Here is a 16,393-nt window from a genome sequence, read left to right as displayed (position 1 = left end):
TGTTTGGTTCTGTTACAGAGGGGAAGGAAGTGATCAAACAAAATGTTCTGGTACACTGTACTTAAGAGCTGTTTATTGTCTCTCCCCACCTCCTGGATGCAAGCTGAAATTCAAAGCACGAGGTGCGACACACGCACCGCTACACAAAACCTAACCCAGCAGAACGCTGACAGACATTTTCATCCCTGTAGCTAGAATGGTTAAAAAAATGTAGTTTCTTCAGGCATTAATCAAACCATTTCTGCCTCCAAAAATTCTTGGAGCTACACCTTCATCCCGTTTCAGAGTAACCGATTCAGGGGCTGCCACCGGGGCAGATGGGTCTGCTTGGTGGTTTTGGGTCTCGAGGGCTATTTTGACCTTTGTTAATCAAGATCTGCGGTGGTTAGGCCTGCTTGGTAATTCTGCCCCGCCACCATCTGCCCTTTGAGTCTCACTGATAAATAGTTTAACGTGTGAACAACTTTTTCATGTGAGCAAATCTTTAAAAGAGCTTTTTAACTGAGATTAGAATCGAACTTTGAATGATAGGTCTGATGTTCTGTATATGTTGTTAAAACATATCAATGAGTGGGGGCCCTGTAGTAAATCAAGTAAATCAAGCTGAAAATAGTCCGCAACAAAAACACAATTTACTCTTGTTGAATAAATTTGCTATTGTAGGAAATAATTTCAAATGAAACATCATTAATCTCCAGGTAGAAAGAAGATACAAAATAAACTACATGGATAGAAGGAGTGTCAGGGACAAGGTGGTGTTGATCTTTAGAGACAGTTTATTTAAACTTGAATTCATGTACAGCAGTTCCACTGGAGAGGGAAAAAGGATTTGAATGACATCCTAGCCACATTAAACCTATGGTCCTATCTACTGTATGTACAGGGAAGAGGATGCAGCTCGACAGTGCAGAAGGCACAGAGTTGGCTTAATACTAGCCTGTAAGCGCTGCTAATATGACAGAAAGGATATCAAGGTGAAATGGCAGCCTTATATACGAGACTCCTGTGTGTGTTTTGCTTTATGTAAAAGCCAGGGAGGAGAATATGGCTCCACTGTTTTAACTCCAGTCCTCAGTGATATAGTGGAGCAGATTCAAAGCTACGACAGCAAGCGTGGTCATTGGAGCTTCTCGGAGCTCAGAGGTGGAAACACAAGCATTGTGTCTGGATTTGATTCTGGAAAGCCGGTGCGTTTTACAATACGTGATATGTGAAACAAAACCCCCCCCACCCCAAAAAAACAGACAATGTTAAGGCATTTTGCAATTAGAGACGCAATTCTAACCAAAGATGAAGACAGAGAAATCACACAAAGAGGGATAAGATGCAAGTAAATGCAGGTCACCAACGTTACTTATGACGGTTTGGCAATAATATGGCATGCTTCATTCACATCTTCTAAGATCCCTCCACTCACACACACCCTGCCAACCTCCCACCCGCTTCCCACCCAACACCCGCAATCTCCACCCGTCCAGAAAGAGCTGCCAGATCCTTCATAAAGAGTCCAATCGTGAGCACACAGGAGACGGCCATGACGGTAAAAAGCAACAGGTGCATGCTCGAATATGATACACGTCAGAATTAGGAAGACTTGGCCCAGCATCATTCAATGTGGAGCGAAAAAGGTATCACAACCATTAGGAGCAGAACCCAACAACCTCCCACTCATCCACCAACGTGCACGCACACACACACACACACACGCACACACACACACACACACAGAAAAAAAATTAAAATGTACAAAGTGTTTGATACAATAATGTGACAAGAGATTCATTTTGCCACAAAAAGATAAACCATATATGAATATCACTCGAACTAAAACACAATTCAAGTAAAGCCTTTCAAACAGAAAAAAAATAATAATCAAACTACATCATATTTTAAAATAAGTTGGAATTCTTGCATCTCAGATTTAGATTATGCTTCTTATTAAAAAGTACATTCAACAGGTACATCAATTATGGAACAAAAATATAACACAGAGGTAAGTAAAATCTACCAGTAATTTGCTATTGAAAAAAAAAGTCATACATAACGTTTATAAAAAGGCGGATTTAGATTGTTGTTTATTCTCTAGTTTTCCTTTACAACTGTTTCTACTGCATCTTCTCTGGGCAAAGACACGCGAAGATCAATTTAAAAGTGTTTTCATTCGTGACAGAACAGCACTGCGGACAGTGTTTGGAAACTCAGGATTTTAACCTAATCTAAGAAAAGGAATTTATTCTATAAATCCAATGTGTTGCAGTACATTTGGAATAAATGATTGTCAAAGTCAACCATGCTCTCAAAATGGAAGAGCACAAATTTCCATCCTTAAAGCTACAGTTTCAGCACAACACAATGACAACTTTTATGTATGGATGTCAGGGGAGGTGGGCTTGTTTTATTTCTGTGCGCAGTCAAGTCACTATGCACGGAGGAAATCCCATTACACTCGCAGGTATCCAGGCGTTCAGTCACCTGGAACCAGCTTTCAGAGAATCACAGTCTAAAGCCGCCTTTATTTATCTGAACATCTTCCAGACTCACTCACACACACACACACACACACACACACACACTCACACACCAAGTGAGTTTTTGCACATTTTGTTGTACTACAAAATAATAAAACTTATTTTAATCATAAATATATTAATTTTATAAATATAATTATAGGGTAATTTATAATTATATTTATTTTTATAAGGAGCCCCACTTGTTTGTTCAACATCAAACATTTACATGTGACCTTGGACAATTTTTTTTTAATTTTATTTTTTATTTCTTTGCGGGAGCGAATAACACAAAATGTGCAAGAAGTCTGAAGGTGCACTAACTAAGCAAACACTTGAACACGTGCAACTGATATTGACTTGCTTAAAATAAAAGCACGAGTAATTCAAAAGCCTCTTAAAAATATAATAACTCAAGGGCCACTTGACATTTACATTAATAGGACACAGATCACAACTTTAGATTTCAAACCACAGGCTCATCAGACTGGAATAGAACAAAAAAGAGAAAGATGGCTGTGGAAGAAGGGACTGGCAAGCTAACGTTGGAAAGAGAGAAAACGATCTCCCCGCCTATTTTTAAGCAAGCAAGTCAATCATATCGTACTGTAGGTAAGGCAAGATAATGTTTCGCTTCATCCAGGTGCAACAAAGAAGACTGTATCGAACATCACGAGTCTAGAAGCCAAAACCACACAACCGCGGCAGAGCGAGTGGCAGCTGATAGAAGACGAAGAGGCAGGTGAGTTGATGAAGCCACGGAGGAAAGAAAACAAAAGGCAGAAAATCATATTATAAGTGTGACGACATCTACTTGTCTCAAAATAAGAAAATAAGAACTAATTCTCAACACAAACCACAGGCTCTGCAGCTGATTTAACTGCCATTAAAATGGGACTCATTAATTTCACTGTTGATGGTGTATTTTGTTTGTACATTAATGTGCGCAGTGCAATTATCTAAATACTTTACTCCTTGTTCACTGACACTGCAGTCACACAGGGGAAAATGGATATTTAATTTGGCTGAGACAGAATATGATTGAGAGTTAAATTCAATTAAATGAACTAATTGCACAAAGCTGCTTTTTGAATGGACTTCATGAAATGTCCCAATTCTGATCAGACTCTTGGGTTTGGTGCAGAGAAACATGCTACATTCATTCTCTTCCCTGTTGAAGCTGCAATGCCAAGTGCATACTTTTGATTTAATTCACAAGCATCTCATCCTCAAGCAAATACCTCAACCAAGGTATTTAAGCATATTCAGTTCACTTAAAAAACGTATTTTAAGTGACTAAACACCATGCTCTCTCATCAGAGGAGATAAAAAAAACACTTTGAATATCTCAAAACCTTCTGTAAACAAACATTTACATGGTAGTTGCTATAAAATGTATAGTGTGACCCACCTCTCTGCAGTTGGAAAGGACTTTGAAAAAATGGTAGAAAAATGGTAATGTAGTTCTTGAATCTGGCCTTTTGCTTTTGTTTACGTACTGCATGTTCTGACATGGCACAAGGGGACTCAGGCAAAATAATGATAATAATAATTATAATAATAAACCAAAAGAAAAAAAAATAAAGGTTTTGCACAGAATATCAGAGTTCCTACAAATATTTACACCACAGATACAGGCACTTGTATATCTTTGGTTGGAGAAACCCAACATTGCAAGAGTAATGCATTCACAGAGCTTTTGTGTCCCTTATTGTATTTCCAGGGTTCACTAGGCAACTGGTATGTTTATTTTTATTTCTTCTGTTTCTTTGAGTTTGTCCATGTTACAGGTAAGTTCTGACATAGCTCTCTGATGACTTTTTAACTCTCTGACAACGCCACCTGCAACACAAGAAATGTAGTTTAGTGCAGCTCACGACCTCGTGACACAGTCCGTCACAACGGACTGTGTCACACACACACACACACACACACACACACACACACACACACACACACACACACACACACACACACATCAACATAAGAAATAGAAATGTGGACAGAAGCAGTGAAGTCAGATGAATGCAAGATGACAGAGAAGATTCTTTAAAGGAGCTGTCTGTAAGCGTTGCTATTGCTACATAGCCAACATTAGCATTAACTGCTGTTCACTTACCAGGCTAGAAGAAACGTTGCGAGTTCGCCATCAAATTCACTCCTTTTGCTCGCTCCAGTGGTGGAAAGCAACGCCAATGTTAACTCTGGTTTTGCTCCTATTTACTATCTTTTCTTTTCTTCTGCTGAAGTTAGCATGCTAACCAGCTAGCTCCGCCCCGGTCGGACTCTTTCGTCACTTTTTGAGTGACTGTTGCGTCTAGTCTGCACTGAAGAAGTAGAGCTGCTCAGAGGACTTATTATAACCTCTTGTATAGTAAACGCATCGATGGCTGAAGCTCTAAGCAAGGCAGGTAAGTAAACAGCTGTTAATGCTAACATTGGCTACTTAGCAACAGCAAAACTTACAAATAAGTCCTTTAAGTTTGATCAGATTTCCTCAAGTAATTTTGACAACTGTAACTACTGCCAAAGTCTCATGCTTGATAACACCACTAGGTCTAAATGTAATGGCTTAAAGAATTATGCATGTAAGCGAAAGGCTAATGCTGAGAAGAAGTCACTGAAGTATCTATTTTGCAATCATAAAGTATCTAAAATGTCACTATCAGAGTGAAGGACTTCTCTATTCAACACTGTGTAGCTGGTATCAAACATTATGCAAATGTATCATTCATATCCACATTTCCATGATGTGTTTATCACAGAGTTAGTGATGTTTAACTGGCGGGGCTGTTCTTCAGTAAAAACATGGACAAGACAACAGTATGTGGACAAATTCTGCGCTATTTGGTCAGCAGGCTCGTTGCAGGGAGGAATAGTACAAACATTGTGCTGTTGGATGCAGAATTTTAGTTTGGCTCAACCCCCATCTGCCTGCATCCAAAAATAAATAAATAAATAAAACAGTATAATTTGTTCCGTTGTTCCCTCAGCAGGACACTCCCAACCATCCGTTCGGCCTGACTCAGACAATGAGTCAGAGCATCTCTGTTCACCTCTGAACTGGTGCGAGCTGCCTCTGTGTACAGTGGCTGTGATGATGGGTGATACGTGTGGGTAACGCCGTTGAGTTACATCAAACAATAAGACCAAAGAGGACAACCTTCCTTTACTCCCGCAGCGAGATGCGACGACGCACGTACCACATAAACAATGTTCACCAACAACTCACCTCCTGATACAATCACTATAAACATTACCTGAAGCATAATTTGCAAATATGTTTGTGTTAACATCAGCAGTATTAATATGTGCTCTTTGTCTTAAGCAGGAAGGAGTTAATGTGCCAGAAAGTGCAACTGTTATATATAGTCATTTATATATTTTGGAAAATTGGCAGAAAAATCAGAAGCGTGATTGGATCATGTCTTGGACCGATCACTGGTCAACTGATGCTTGGCTGAAACTACCTGTTCACGTCACATAGCACTGCTGGTGTCTGTTGTACCTTCTCAGGGCAGAAGTCAGGGTTGGTTTGTCGTACTTTGCCGGGCCGCCCCTTAATGACTGCATAGCAGAACATAGTGATGACCATGACAAACAGGAAGTAGCTAGTGTGCATCAGATGCAGGTTGATGAGAGAACGGTCATCCTGGTAAGAAATGTGTTGAAAAACAAAAAGAGTTAAGAACAGAGTTAAATAACTTAAGGTTTTCCTATAATAAAAAGGGAACTTCTAGATGCTCCATACACAAAATGTGCTGCAGGTGCTATAATGAATCAGTACCTGTACATACCAGGGCTGGGTTACAATATAAAGTACATTATGTCACAGTAGACTTATTTAATCATAACTTTAATTTACAGAATGTGATTTAAATACAGAACGAGACTGTGGGACTTTTTATTTATTTTTATGAACTTATGAGTTATTATCAGTTAACTTTTAATATACTTAGTATGATAGTTTACATGTTGAGACCTTATACTGCAGAGCTGATATATGCATGTGTTTTGTTGTCACTGCAGCACAACTTTGGGTTTTTCTTTTGGAGTGACATGTTTGCAGCTTGATATTACAAATATAATATTACATATAATATAATATTACAAACTATGAATCCAGTATCTTTTAAAGATGCGTTGATAAGTCCAGTGGCCTGATACTTAAGGCCACCTCACCATAACTGTAATTAACACCTTTATGGCATTACACAGTAGGACTAAAGAGTAAGGGAATAAAACATGAGGAGAAATAAAATGAAGCCATTTCTGCTCCATATGTCAAAATAAAGAGGAAGCAAGAAAAAGGAAGGAAACAGAAACCTCAAGTGTCAATTCATTTCTCTGTTATTTTGTTGACGATGTCTCAAGCACCACTCCTGTATCCTCTGTGTGTTGAAGTGGGCTGAGATCAGGTAACTGTGCAGGCACAGCATATATTTTTAAATTGTTTCCGGGCTCACTGAACCATTCAGAGCCCAGTTGTGGTCTGTCAATGGGATCATTGTAATCCTGGAACAATCTACTGCCATCAGTATAGAGCTAAGACTAAATGGCTTTTAGAATAGGTTTTGTGTTTGGTCACATTCACCTCATCTTATAAGGGGGTCGTGGAGTGATTTGATACCGTCTGAAAATCACACCTGAATAATTCCAATGACATATTTGGTCTTTTCTGTATTTTTCACGTATTGTTTTGAGCTACAGTTACTTTAATAATATAACACTATAGAAAAAATGTATGTTAAGTTAGGTATAAAATACTTCATTAAGAAGTATATACTTCTAACCATCTGACATCATATCTGCTTGTTTGAGTAGAAGAAGCTGCATCACAAACACTTCACTCTAAAACCTTGTCTGTATCGTTACTTTTAAATTTATACATCAGAAAAAATGAATTGGAAAATGAGAAATGAAGAATAATTTACAGAAATGAGTGTAATTGGTAGGAAGCATTTGGAAGAAGTCTCCCTTCCACCTGAGAGATCTCCACTAATAACAACATTTGACACTTGAACCAGGAACTCTGGAGGAATCTGAACAATGTTTGCTAGAAATCAGAAAATAAGGAGGTGGTGACTCACATCTGGAACGATGACAGTAAGCTTTGGGTTGAGTGCGTGGTACACCTTGCCGATGGCTCCTTTGTAACACCAGAACGGGTTGTAGTCCTGACTGTACTTGGTATCCGAGTCGCGGACTGTGGTGAACACCTTGTACCAGGATGTGGCATTGGTGTACGTCTCCGGCACGCAGTGTGGCGGCTGCCTGCAAACCGAAACACAGATTGCTATTCACTGACTGGTGTTGGTTTCATTACGGTGCTGATGGTCGTGACGGCAGAAAAGTTACAGATGTTGTTGAAGAATTTATTGGTTTCTTTATATAATTCTCTGTATTTATTTCAAATGTTTTTATTATTGGACATTTTAAAGAAAATTGCAAGCAAAAATAGCTTGAAAGCAAAGGAACAAATACACCAAAAACTAACAGCTAGATTGCGTATAACAATAAAACAAAAATCAATGTACGGGGACAGAACTGTAGATAATTATCTATTTTTGCTTATTGATTTTATTTTCACATTGTGCAGGTAATCTTTGGACCCCCAGAGATTTCAAAAGACAGCTAAAACCCCATAATACTTTCCACTTAATTGAGATACTACAGTGTGATATTCAAAGAGTTTGTCCACACTGACAGCAAAGACAAACTACCGATATCAAAGTCACATCTGACATCTGATAGATCCAAAAGACACTGCTGATTCACAGACGGACAAGACGAGCTGCTGCTCATCGCTTCGGGCTCCAGAGGTCCTGGTGCCCGTTCATTCAAATATTCAACATGAAAGCTGTGTTTGCTGCATGAGATTGTTTTGACATGTTTCACTAATCTAAACAAATAAACTTGTGCCCCACACATGAGCGTGTATGAACCCTCGCAAACTCATCATTTGCATGTGCAAATCATTTGTGAAACATGATGTGAAACAAGTGACTATAGATTCACAGCTGCTGAGGTGTTTGAAGATAAAATTTAATTGGGAGATTTCAACGACTGCTACCGAGAGAGCAGCCTCGTTTGGAAGCCCACGCAGGAAATGAGACGGGGCTACAAACAGTAGCTGTGAACAAAGAGAGCAGAGTGGTGGCTTTGACTCTCTAATAAACTGTCTTTGGCTTCTAGTGATACAGACATCATGTGTCTAACGTGACAGACACGCAGAGCAAGATTAACATGACCAGACAACAGCTAAGTTTCATTTTTGTAGATGAATAATTGTCATCTGCAGCTTTTAAAATCTGCTGGCAACATTTTTGATTCCAGCTGGTGGTTGCCATCTTCAAATAAAGAAACTGAAAATGTGACCTTATTTGATATTTGTTTAAATGCTATCTGACCATAAGGAAAATACCACTGCAAATCATCATGTGAATGAAATTTCCAATGATTTGATTAATTTGTTATTTGCTAACAAATAAAGAGAGAATAGAGGTGCAGGTATAACATCTAACTAAACTCCATATAAACATATTTATCTTTATCAGTTCAACTTTTAACATTGGACTGATCTGAAAATATTTCACTTTGTTGTTACTGGGTGTAAAGAACAATAAATGCCTCTATGTGTTTTGCCTTCATCCTCATTCACACATTGGTTCTCTTTTCTCAGACACATTATCACCAACTGCTGCGGCTGTCTAGATTAAACACTGTACGGACGCACTAACAGTCACACCCAAAGCAGTGAGAAATGACGTGAAGACACAAACATTAGATACTGAATTTCAGTTGGTCAGTTATCACTCAGCTCTATGCAGACATATGAAGTGTCTTCCTGTGAGTCAAGGAGGCAGTCCAACTCACACTGTGACTGGGAAGATATTGCTGGCCGCTGTGATGGTCATGCAAGTGCTGAACACCACCTGCTCGCAGTGTCCGTGCAGCACGCAGTCGTCTGAATTCCAGGATACAGGCAGGGTGAAAGTGATGTTTATTTCTTCATGGGCTTCCCGGCCTACGACACAAAAAACATGTGATTTTACAATGAGAGAACAACAGATTATTATAAGATTTACATTATTGGAGACAAATCTGTGTCTCTTCTCTAAGTGCTTCCACTTTTCAATCACTGTTAGCCTTCTATGTTTATGAAACGTACCCATTACCACAATTTATATGCCTCTAACTTGCATACCCACATTCTTGTAATTGTTATGTTGACATGGTAATAATTGGTTGTGATTAGCCATGATCAGGCTAAAACAAACTGCAGGCCTAGAGAGAGGCGCCTCCTACCTCTGAGGCAATTATTAGAGCCTAAAACAGTCTGCGCACAATTCCCACAGCAGGAAACCAGGGACAGCCGCAGCAGCAATATTTGATGTCATACCAAGCATCTCCCCTGATAACAAATGACAGACTGATTGTAGGCTTATGCAATATTTATCAAACTGCAAAGGGGATTATAAGATTATCATTCAAACTGAGTGCACTCCTGGGTATGACTGAACATAGATGTGTATATCCAGGGGGGGTGGTGGTGGTGGCGGCGGCGGCAGCAATGAGTCTCAAAGCAAAAGTAATTCAAGTCAAGTCAAACAACTGGTGACCTTTCTAGTTAGTCTTCATGCACTTCATCGAGGTAATTTTCTCTCAAAATTTCATTTGTGGAATACACATGAAGAAGGTTAATTGGATCGAGACGTAGACATGAGAAACACAATTCATGATGAGGATTTATACAGAAAATCTCATTTCAAAATAATAACTAATATACAGTATACAACACATTTGTTTACACATTCATATACAATTTTATTTTTAAATAGATAAATGATGCATACTAAAATTTAAAGAAATCAGTTTTGAACAGTAATTAATTTTGCAAGGCTCTTCCTCTCTCATACTGTGTCAATTCAGCCAGGACTGCAGTATTTACTCAGTCTAATGCAATATTTGCATAGGTCCTTATTGACTTTGCCCATCCATTCTTGTTCCTTCGTAAATCTAAAACTTGGCAGACTGCTGAGCCAAACAAGGGGCTGAAACATGGGAACGTCCGTCTTTGCAGATTTCAGTAGTTGAAGCATTGTGCATTCAGTAGCCACGCCAAGTTATCTATCAGCCTCGGCATTAAATTATTAGTGCACGTCAGAGTTAATCAAAACAGATCAAGTATTTGGAGCTAGAACGTCCTCAAAGGCAAAAAGCTAAGACCAAGACTGCCAATCTGGACGGGATTAATATCAGTGCGTAGGGATGTGACGAATAAAATGACTGAACCTTAACCGTGGAATTTAATCTCCTCTGAATAGAGACAGAGTTACAACATTTTCATTCTGCTGTAATAGAATAACATGTTTAAATTGACCGATTTACATATCCTGACAACAATGACGTTTTGTTTCATGTCCACTACATATTTAATTTTCTTAAAAGATGGCACCTGATTCAAATATGACAATTAATTTTAGCTGCTTAAAGTAGATGCAGAACTCTGATGCCCAGCCTGAAAGACACAAATATGCCAAGTTTAAAGATGCGATCGTTTCTTTCATCCTCCCAAATTCTTTCTATGTGGAGCTGCTGACTGCTGCCTCAAAAATAGTCCAGGTCAGTAGCATGCATACATTTTTATCACATGACAAATAACTCACGAAGCAGTAAAAATTTGCTGTTGCATGTGCAGAATTCCTGCTTCGAGAGATGCAGTGACAGCTCAAGCCAACCTGAAACATCAGTATAGGTGCGTGCCACGCAAAGCTTTCACTAGATCATCACCATCTGATATACTGAGCTAAAATAAATTCTGGTCCTTCATTTTAGCTCACAAAAACTGCATTCTGTCTGTCAGCTGTGTATGAGCGGTGTATCCACAACCTGTAGTAGCGAGGCATGGCTGTTAGTTAATACAGGCTGGTTTGTAATGGTGCATTTACAACTGTTTTGTTGAGATCTCTGGCTACACTGTACGCGATGGATTGGTGACATTTTCCTTCTTGTGTTGATGTTTTTCATGAAGTAGAATGGAGTAAAACAAGTTTGTGATAACGATCTTAAACTGGGACAGGTGAGGATCACAAACAAGTACACACACTTATATAAAACAAGCCCACACACAGGTAAACAGGGCACAGGAACAACAACATTAGTTACAGGCTCTTGTATTACTTTTTCCTATATTTATTGGCTAGTCATTACAGCTCTACCTAATTTCCAGTTTAACACATTTTTCCCCCCAAACACTGAGCACAGGTCAAATAAACTGGTGATGATGAGAAAGAGAACCTACCAGATAGACCAACTTGCTGCCCCAGCACTGTGGCGTACAGGTGAGTGATATTACGAGAGTACCCTCCGAACGGGCGCTGGGGGTCCAGCGTGAGGGTGATGGGGACTGAGATGTTGATGGGACCCGAGTCCTCCAGCAGGAGCGGAGCCTGGGTGCTGGAACGAGCTTGGCCGCTGGTCACGACCATGCTCTCTGGTGTGGTGGACTCGTTCAGGCCGTGCTTTATCGTTTCATTCTCCGACACACAAAAGTCCAGCTCATTGAAGCGCAGCAGAAAGGTGTTCCAGTCCTGACAAAGAGTAAGAGCTTTTTTAATGTTGAACATGACAATATGTTGTGATTAACCAAAGATCTATTATCTGATTTACACCATACCATGCACAGAACCTCCCTTATGATATTTAAGCTATGCATTAGCAGATATACCTTCAGTCCATCCAAGTGTGTTACTACTTACAACCTTTTTGATTTGCATATACTTCCTGTTCAGAATCACATGCAAAAGGTTTGTTTCCACATATGTACGTTCTGTATGGGACTGTAGGGGAAGTATTCTATATTCAGTCTTTATAATCGTTCGGTTTTGCTTTGACTTTTTGTTATCTCCGATTATCACTTTCATTTTCATGTGCATGTTACAGCCACATGGAAAGCGGTTAAATGTATTGTATAGCTTGCACAGTATATTAAGTAAACCTTTATTCCGTCGTTGTTATCCTAAAAGAAGCTTTTTTTTTTTTAGCCTTAAACACTGAAGTGGGTGACACTAGAAAAAGCTGAACAGGTCATAGACAAAAGCAGCATGCTTTAATATTTAGGGCAAACGCATCCCTGTGGCATGAGGCAGGTCACTGAGCTCATGACCTGACATTTACCTTTAACAGTGACCACACGTTATTGGTACATGAAAGATACTTGAATGAGCAAACCATATAAATTCATCTCCTTTAAAGACCTGAGTGCACGTGCCTCACCTCTGTCAACTCTGGAGACTTTATCTCTTTAATCTTGAAGAAATAACCGATGGTCAGGAAGGCGATCGCCACTGCACTGACGCTGATCATAAAAATGACCAGTGGTGGACGGTTGTTGATGTAGCTTCTAAGGTTCTCTATAGGATTCAACAGGTACACCTGCATATGGACAAATACACAATGTGCCAACATGTAAGCAATAAGCTTGTGTCTCACTGGGGTTTCTCACAATGATAGTAAATAATAAGCTCTTACACCAACACTTTAAATTATGCATTATCTGTATCTGTGTATTCAGAATAGATCATGGAGTCACAGATATACAAATATGACAATAGATAACAGCTGCCTAGGGCTAGAGTCTCAAAACCTGAGTCTGTGTGAGGTAAATTTAAAGCATTTAAAATGTGATGCATTAATAAATGGGCCAGAAAAAATTTAGGGTTAAAATTGTGGAAAAATTAAAGGTAGTTTAGCTGAATCTGAGTCAGAATGTGACGACTGCTGGCAGATTTTACTCTGTTGTGACTGTCAGGCCAGAAGGGTTTAACAAAGGGAAAAAAAAGAAGTATATTGTACATTTTGTCTGACTAATGTTGCTTAAATGTCCTTCATAATGTAGGATCTGATGAAATCTCAGAGGATAAATTGGGGACAGATTAAATATAATCCAAACAATTTGAATATTCTGGCTCTAAGTGTCAACAATGGTGATGTTCCTTTTCAGTCACTCTGGATAGATGCAATAATGCTAAATAAATACAATTCTGATCAACTACAAATGAACCACACCTCTAAAATGTTTAATTTAGAGCACCACAAGAATGACTCACATTGACAAAATGTAATAAATGTGTATGTATGTATATGTACACATTTTAGGCGGCTAATTCATAAATGCTGACGTATATATCAGTATCACTTATGCAGTACCTTTAGGTCCAAACGCTACGGTTGCTTATATATATTGAAATTTCACATCAAATGGTTTAGCAAGTTGCTTTTAGCAGGAGCATGAGGTTTCAATGTGACATATGTTAACATACACAGGTTGATTTACAGGCAATGAAAAGGAATGAGTGGTTTTGAACTGGTACGACTTGAAGACTGTTATTCAGCTAATACGTTAATGAACCAACTGTTTCTGACTGGTACACAAAATTAAAAACAACACATGACAGATTGCTTCCTTAGACTGACACTGTATAACAGATTTTGTTATGCAAAATATTTTACTGCACACCAAATACAGAGCAGTTATTTATTTTTCCTATAAAAAGGCAGAAACTAGGATTGTCATTTCTTCAATGTGCCAACCAAAAGTTTTACCAACTAATATATATTTTAAAATTGCCAAAAAAAACACCAAATCATCGTTGACAGTTTGACAAGTGTTTTTTAAGTTGCCACTGTGGTGCAGTAGTAAGATAAGTATTTATGCAAATAAATGTGTAAGTTTTACAACCTGTCCAGTTTAAAGAAGGACGCTCGTCATCATCCGTCACTCTACCTGCTTGTCTGCTTGTGCATGACGTTTAGCCATATTCTTCAACTCAACATACTCTATGGTCAGTACATTAAGCAAGGCTAGTTTCCATGGAGAAGAAGTCCAAATTTTCCTCCAAAATACTAAGGTCTCAATTCCGGCTGCAGCATACAGTAAGATGTCAAAAGTTGACATTTTGTTGAAACAAAACGATTAAAAAACGTCAATGTTTTCAAAGTGCAGGGGCGCTAAGTCTTCCTAAGTCTAATTATACAAAGTAATTGCATTTGGCATTAAACAAACATCTTAAAACTACAGGGGTTTTTAGTCAAGCGCTGTATTTAGCTCTCTTCACACAAGAGACCGCAGCCAGCCAGGTGACAGAAGCTGTCAACCCTGTAGCAAGATAAGCTAGCTACCTGGCCCTTTCACAATTCTTGCGAGATGTGACAACAAACGTGACATAATAAGGGTCAGGCTATAACATTGCCAAAACAGCTGGCTAAATTTAATGAAATTAGAAATAAGCAGCTCTCACCATTTTCTCTTTCTGTGCATGCGACGGATGCTAGCTGGGTGTTTCGTTGCGGGCCACAATAAAGGCAGCAGTTTTGCTAGCAAGCTAGCCTCGCTGCGGAGCTAGCCTGTACTGCTAGCTTGCTTGTTTTCCAGAAGCTAGTCCCTCCTGAATGTACAGCTGAAAAGCAAAAGTCGGTGATCGGTGGAGACGGACAGGCTTTCAGCGTTAAAAACACCACGTATACTCCTTCCCATTCTTTGCTCTATAGTTCACTGCAGGTCTGATGAGAAGTATCTCTTGCGCACAGTCTGGAATAACGTCAATAATATATCTGGGTCCTCCCTACTGACATCTCCTCCGCGTACTCGCGCACTGCGTAGTGAAAGCGTCGCAGCGCCGCCTTCTGGTTATTTCTGTAGAATCTGCGCCAAAAATTGATCGTCCATTCATTGAGAGATATTGCCGCTTACGCAATTTACGTACAAGACGAGCGAGCTCCCATCGTGTTTACAAATCTTACAAGGCTCTTGCTACATTCAGGTACCGTCGGAAATATAAAGTGTAAAGGGGTTGCGCAACTGATGATTAGGTATGCTTATTTCGTGTCTTTAACTCGGGTGTATTGTAGTGTTTTGAAATGTCCTGTGCTACGAAACTAATAATAATAATAATAATAATAATAATAATGATCATAATAATAATAAGAAGATTGTTATTATTATTATTAATTTGGGTATTCTACAACTACCTAGGTGTACAATATGCAGAAACTTCTATCCCTGTATTCCAATATTCCTTGTAGCTTCCGAGCTGTAGTAACTTCTGCATTATTTATCTTTCCACCTGACCTGCCAAATAACAGTATGAGAAGGAAAATTATAAATGCAACTGGACTGTTTTGATTTTTGTTATATGTTAAATTGTTCACAAAACATTATTATTAGTTCTAGACTATTAAGAGGGTCCGTGCATGAAGTATAATTCTTCTGCAGTTGTATAATGAAAAATTCCAGCCCAGGGGTATTTCGTTGTCCAATTTGAGCTCGTTCTTCATCAGTTAAGTTAAATGAATTAACAAACTGTCTAAATAATGAACATAATTTATAACTGTCATAAGAGAAAATTTCAAAAACGTAAATATCATTATTATAATACCACCTATCAAATAGTGGCATTTATTGTGCTACTGGTTCTGGTGGAATTTGCAACCAATCTGCCAATTTGGATGAGTTTTTGTCTGGTAATTTTTGCTGCACGAACACTTAAAAATATATATAAGAAAGAATAATGTGAACAAAAAGTGCTCCGGTCCAGCAGATGGCAGTAGATACATCCTGCTACACGTTTAAAGGTGCACCGTTTCTCCACGCTTTGAATTCAATGAGCAGCAGAATGCCAGTGAACACCGTGCTGGCTGCGGCTGCCCTGTTGGCTTTTAGCCTTTAGCCTTTAGCTTTGTTTAGTTGCATCAAGCGAAACAGTTCACTAGAGATTTACCGGAAGTAGACAGTATATCCTTCGAAATAAAGAAACACTCTCGCTTGTGGAAATAGATAAGGCACTTCGCATGTTCTACGAGGTGGAGCAATGGAACAATCTTAA

General features: G+C 39.0%; 1 protein-coding gene across 2 annotated transcripts; it reads right to left on the bottom strand.

The window, feature by feature from the left end:
* Positions 1-758: 758 nt before the first annotated feature.
* On the bottom strand, positions 759-15,161 carry tmem248 (transmembrane protein 248). Of its 2 annotated transcripts, none has more exons than XM_023430905.2 (7): positions 14,810-15,161; positions 12,786-12,944; positions 11,812-12,100; positions 9,384-9,534; positions 7,598-7,781; positions 5,978-6,159; positions 759-4,349 (listed from the first exon to the last, which is right to left on the bottom strand). In XM_023430905.2, the coding sequence occupies exons 1-7, from the start codon at positions 14,810-14,812 to the stop codon at positions 4,292-4,294; spliced, it is 1,026 nt and encodes a 341-aa protein (XP_023286673.1). In that variant the 5' UTR covers positions 14,813-15,161; the 3' UTR covers positions 759-4,291. The 2 variants fall into 2 exon arrangements, with proteins under 2 accessions (XP_023286673.1, XP_023286674.1); XM_023430906.2 differs by having other exon boundaries at positions 6,016-6,159.
* Positions 15,162-16,393: the final 1,232 nt, after the last annotated feature.

This window comes from Seriola lalandi, unplaced genomic scaffold, assembly GCF_002814215.2.
Source record: "Seriola lalandi dorsalis isolate HSWRI2012SDOR001 ecotype SW California unplaced genomic scaffold, Sedor1 jcf7180002054914, whole genome shotgun sequence".
In the NCBI taxonomy this organism is placed as follows: domain Eukaryota; kingdom Metazoa; phylum Chordata; class Actinopteri; order Carangiformes; family Carangidae; genus Seriola; species Seriola lalandi.
The sequence above is the reverse complement of the archived record's forward strand: the minus strand, read 5'-3'. Positions and strand labels throughout refer to the sequence as shown.

Bases quoted from the DNA above. Each gene is read 5' to 3' on its own strand.
- tmem248 (XM_023430905.2), bottom strand. The intron at 12,101-12,785 runs GTGAGGCACGTG...ACTCTTTGTCAG, and splicing joins AGTCTCCAGAGTTGACAGAG to GACTGGAACACCTTTCTGCT. The intron at 6,160-7,597 runs GTGAGTCACCAC...ATTTCTTACCAG, and splicing joins TTACTGTCATCGTTCCAGAT to GATGACCGTTCTCTCATCAA.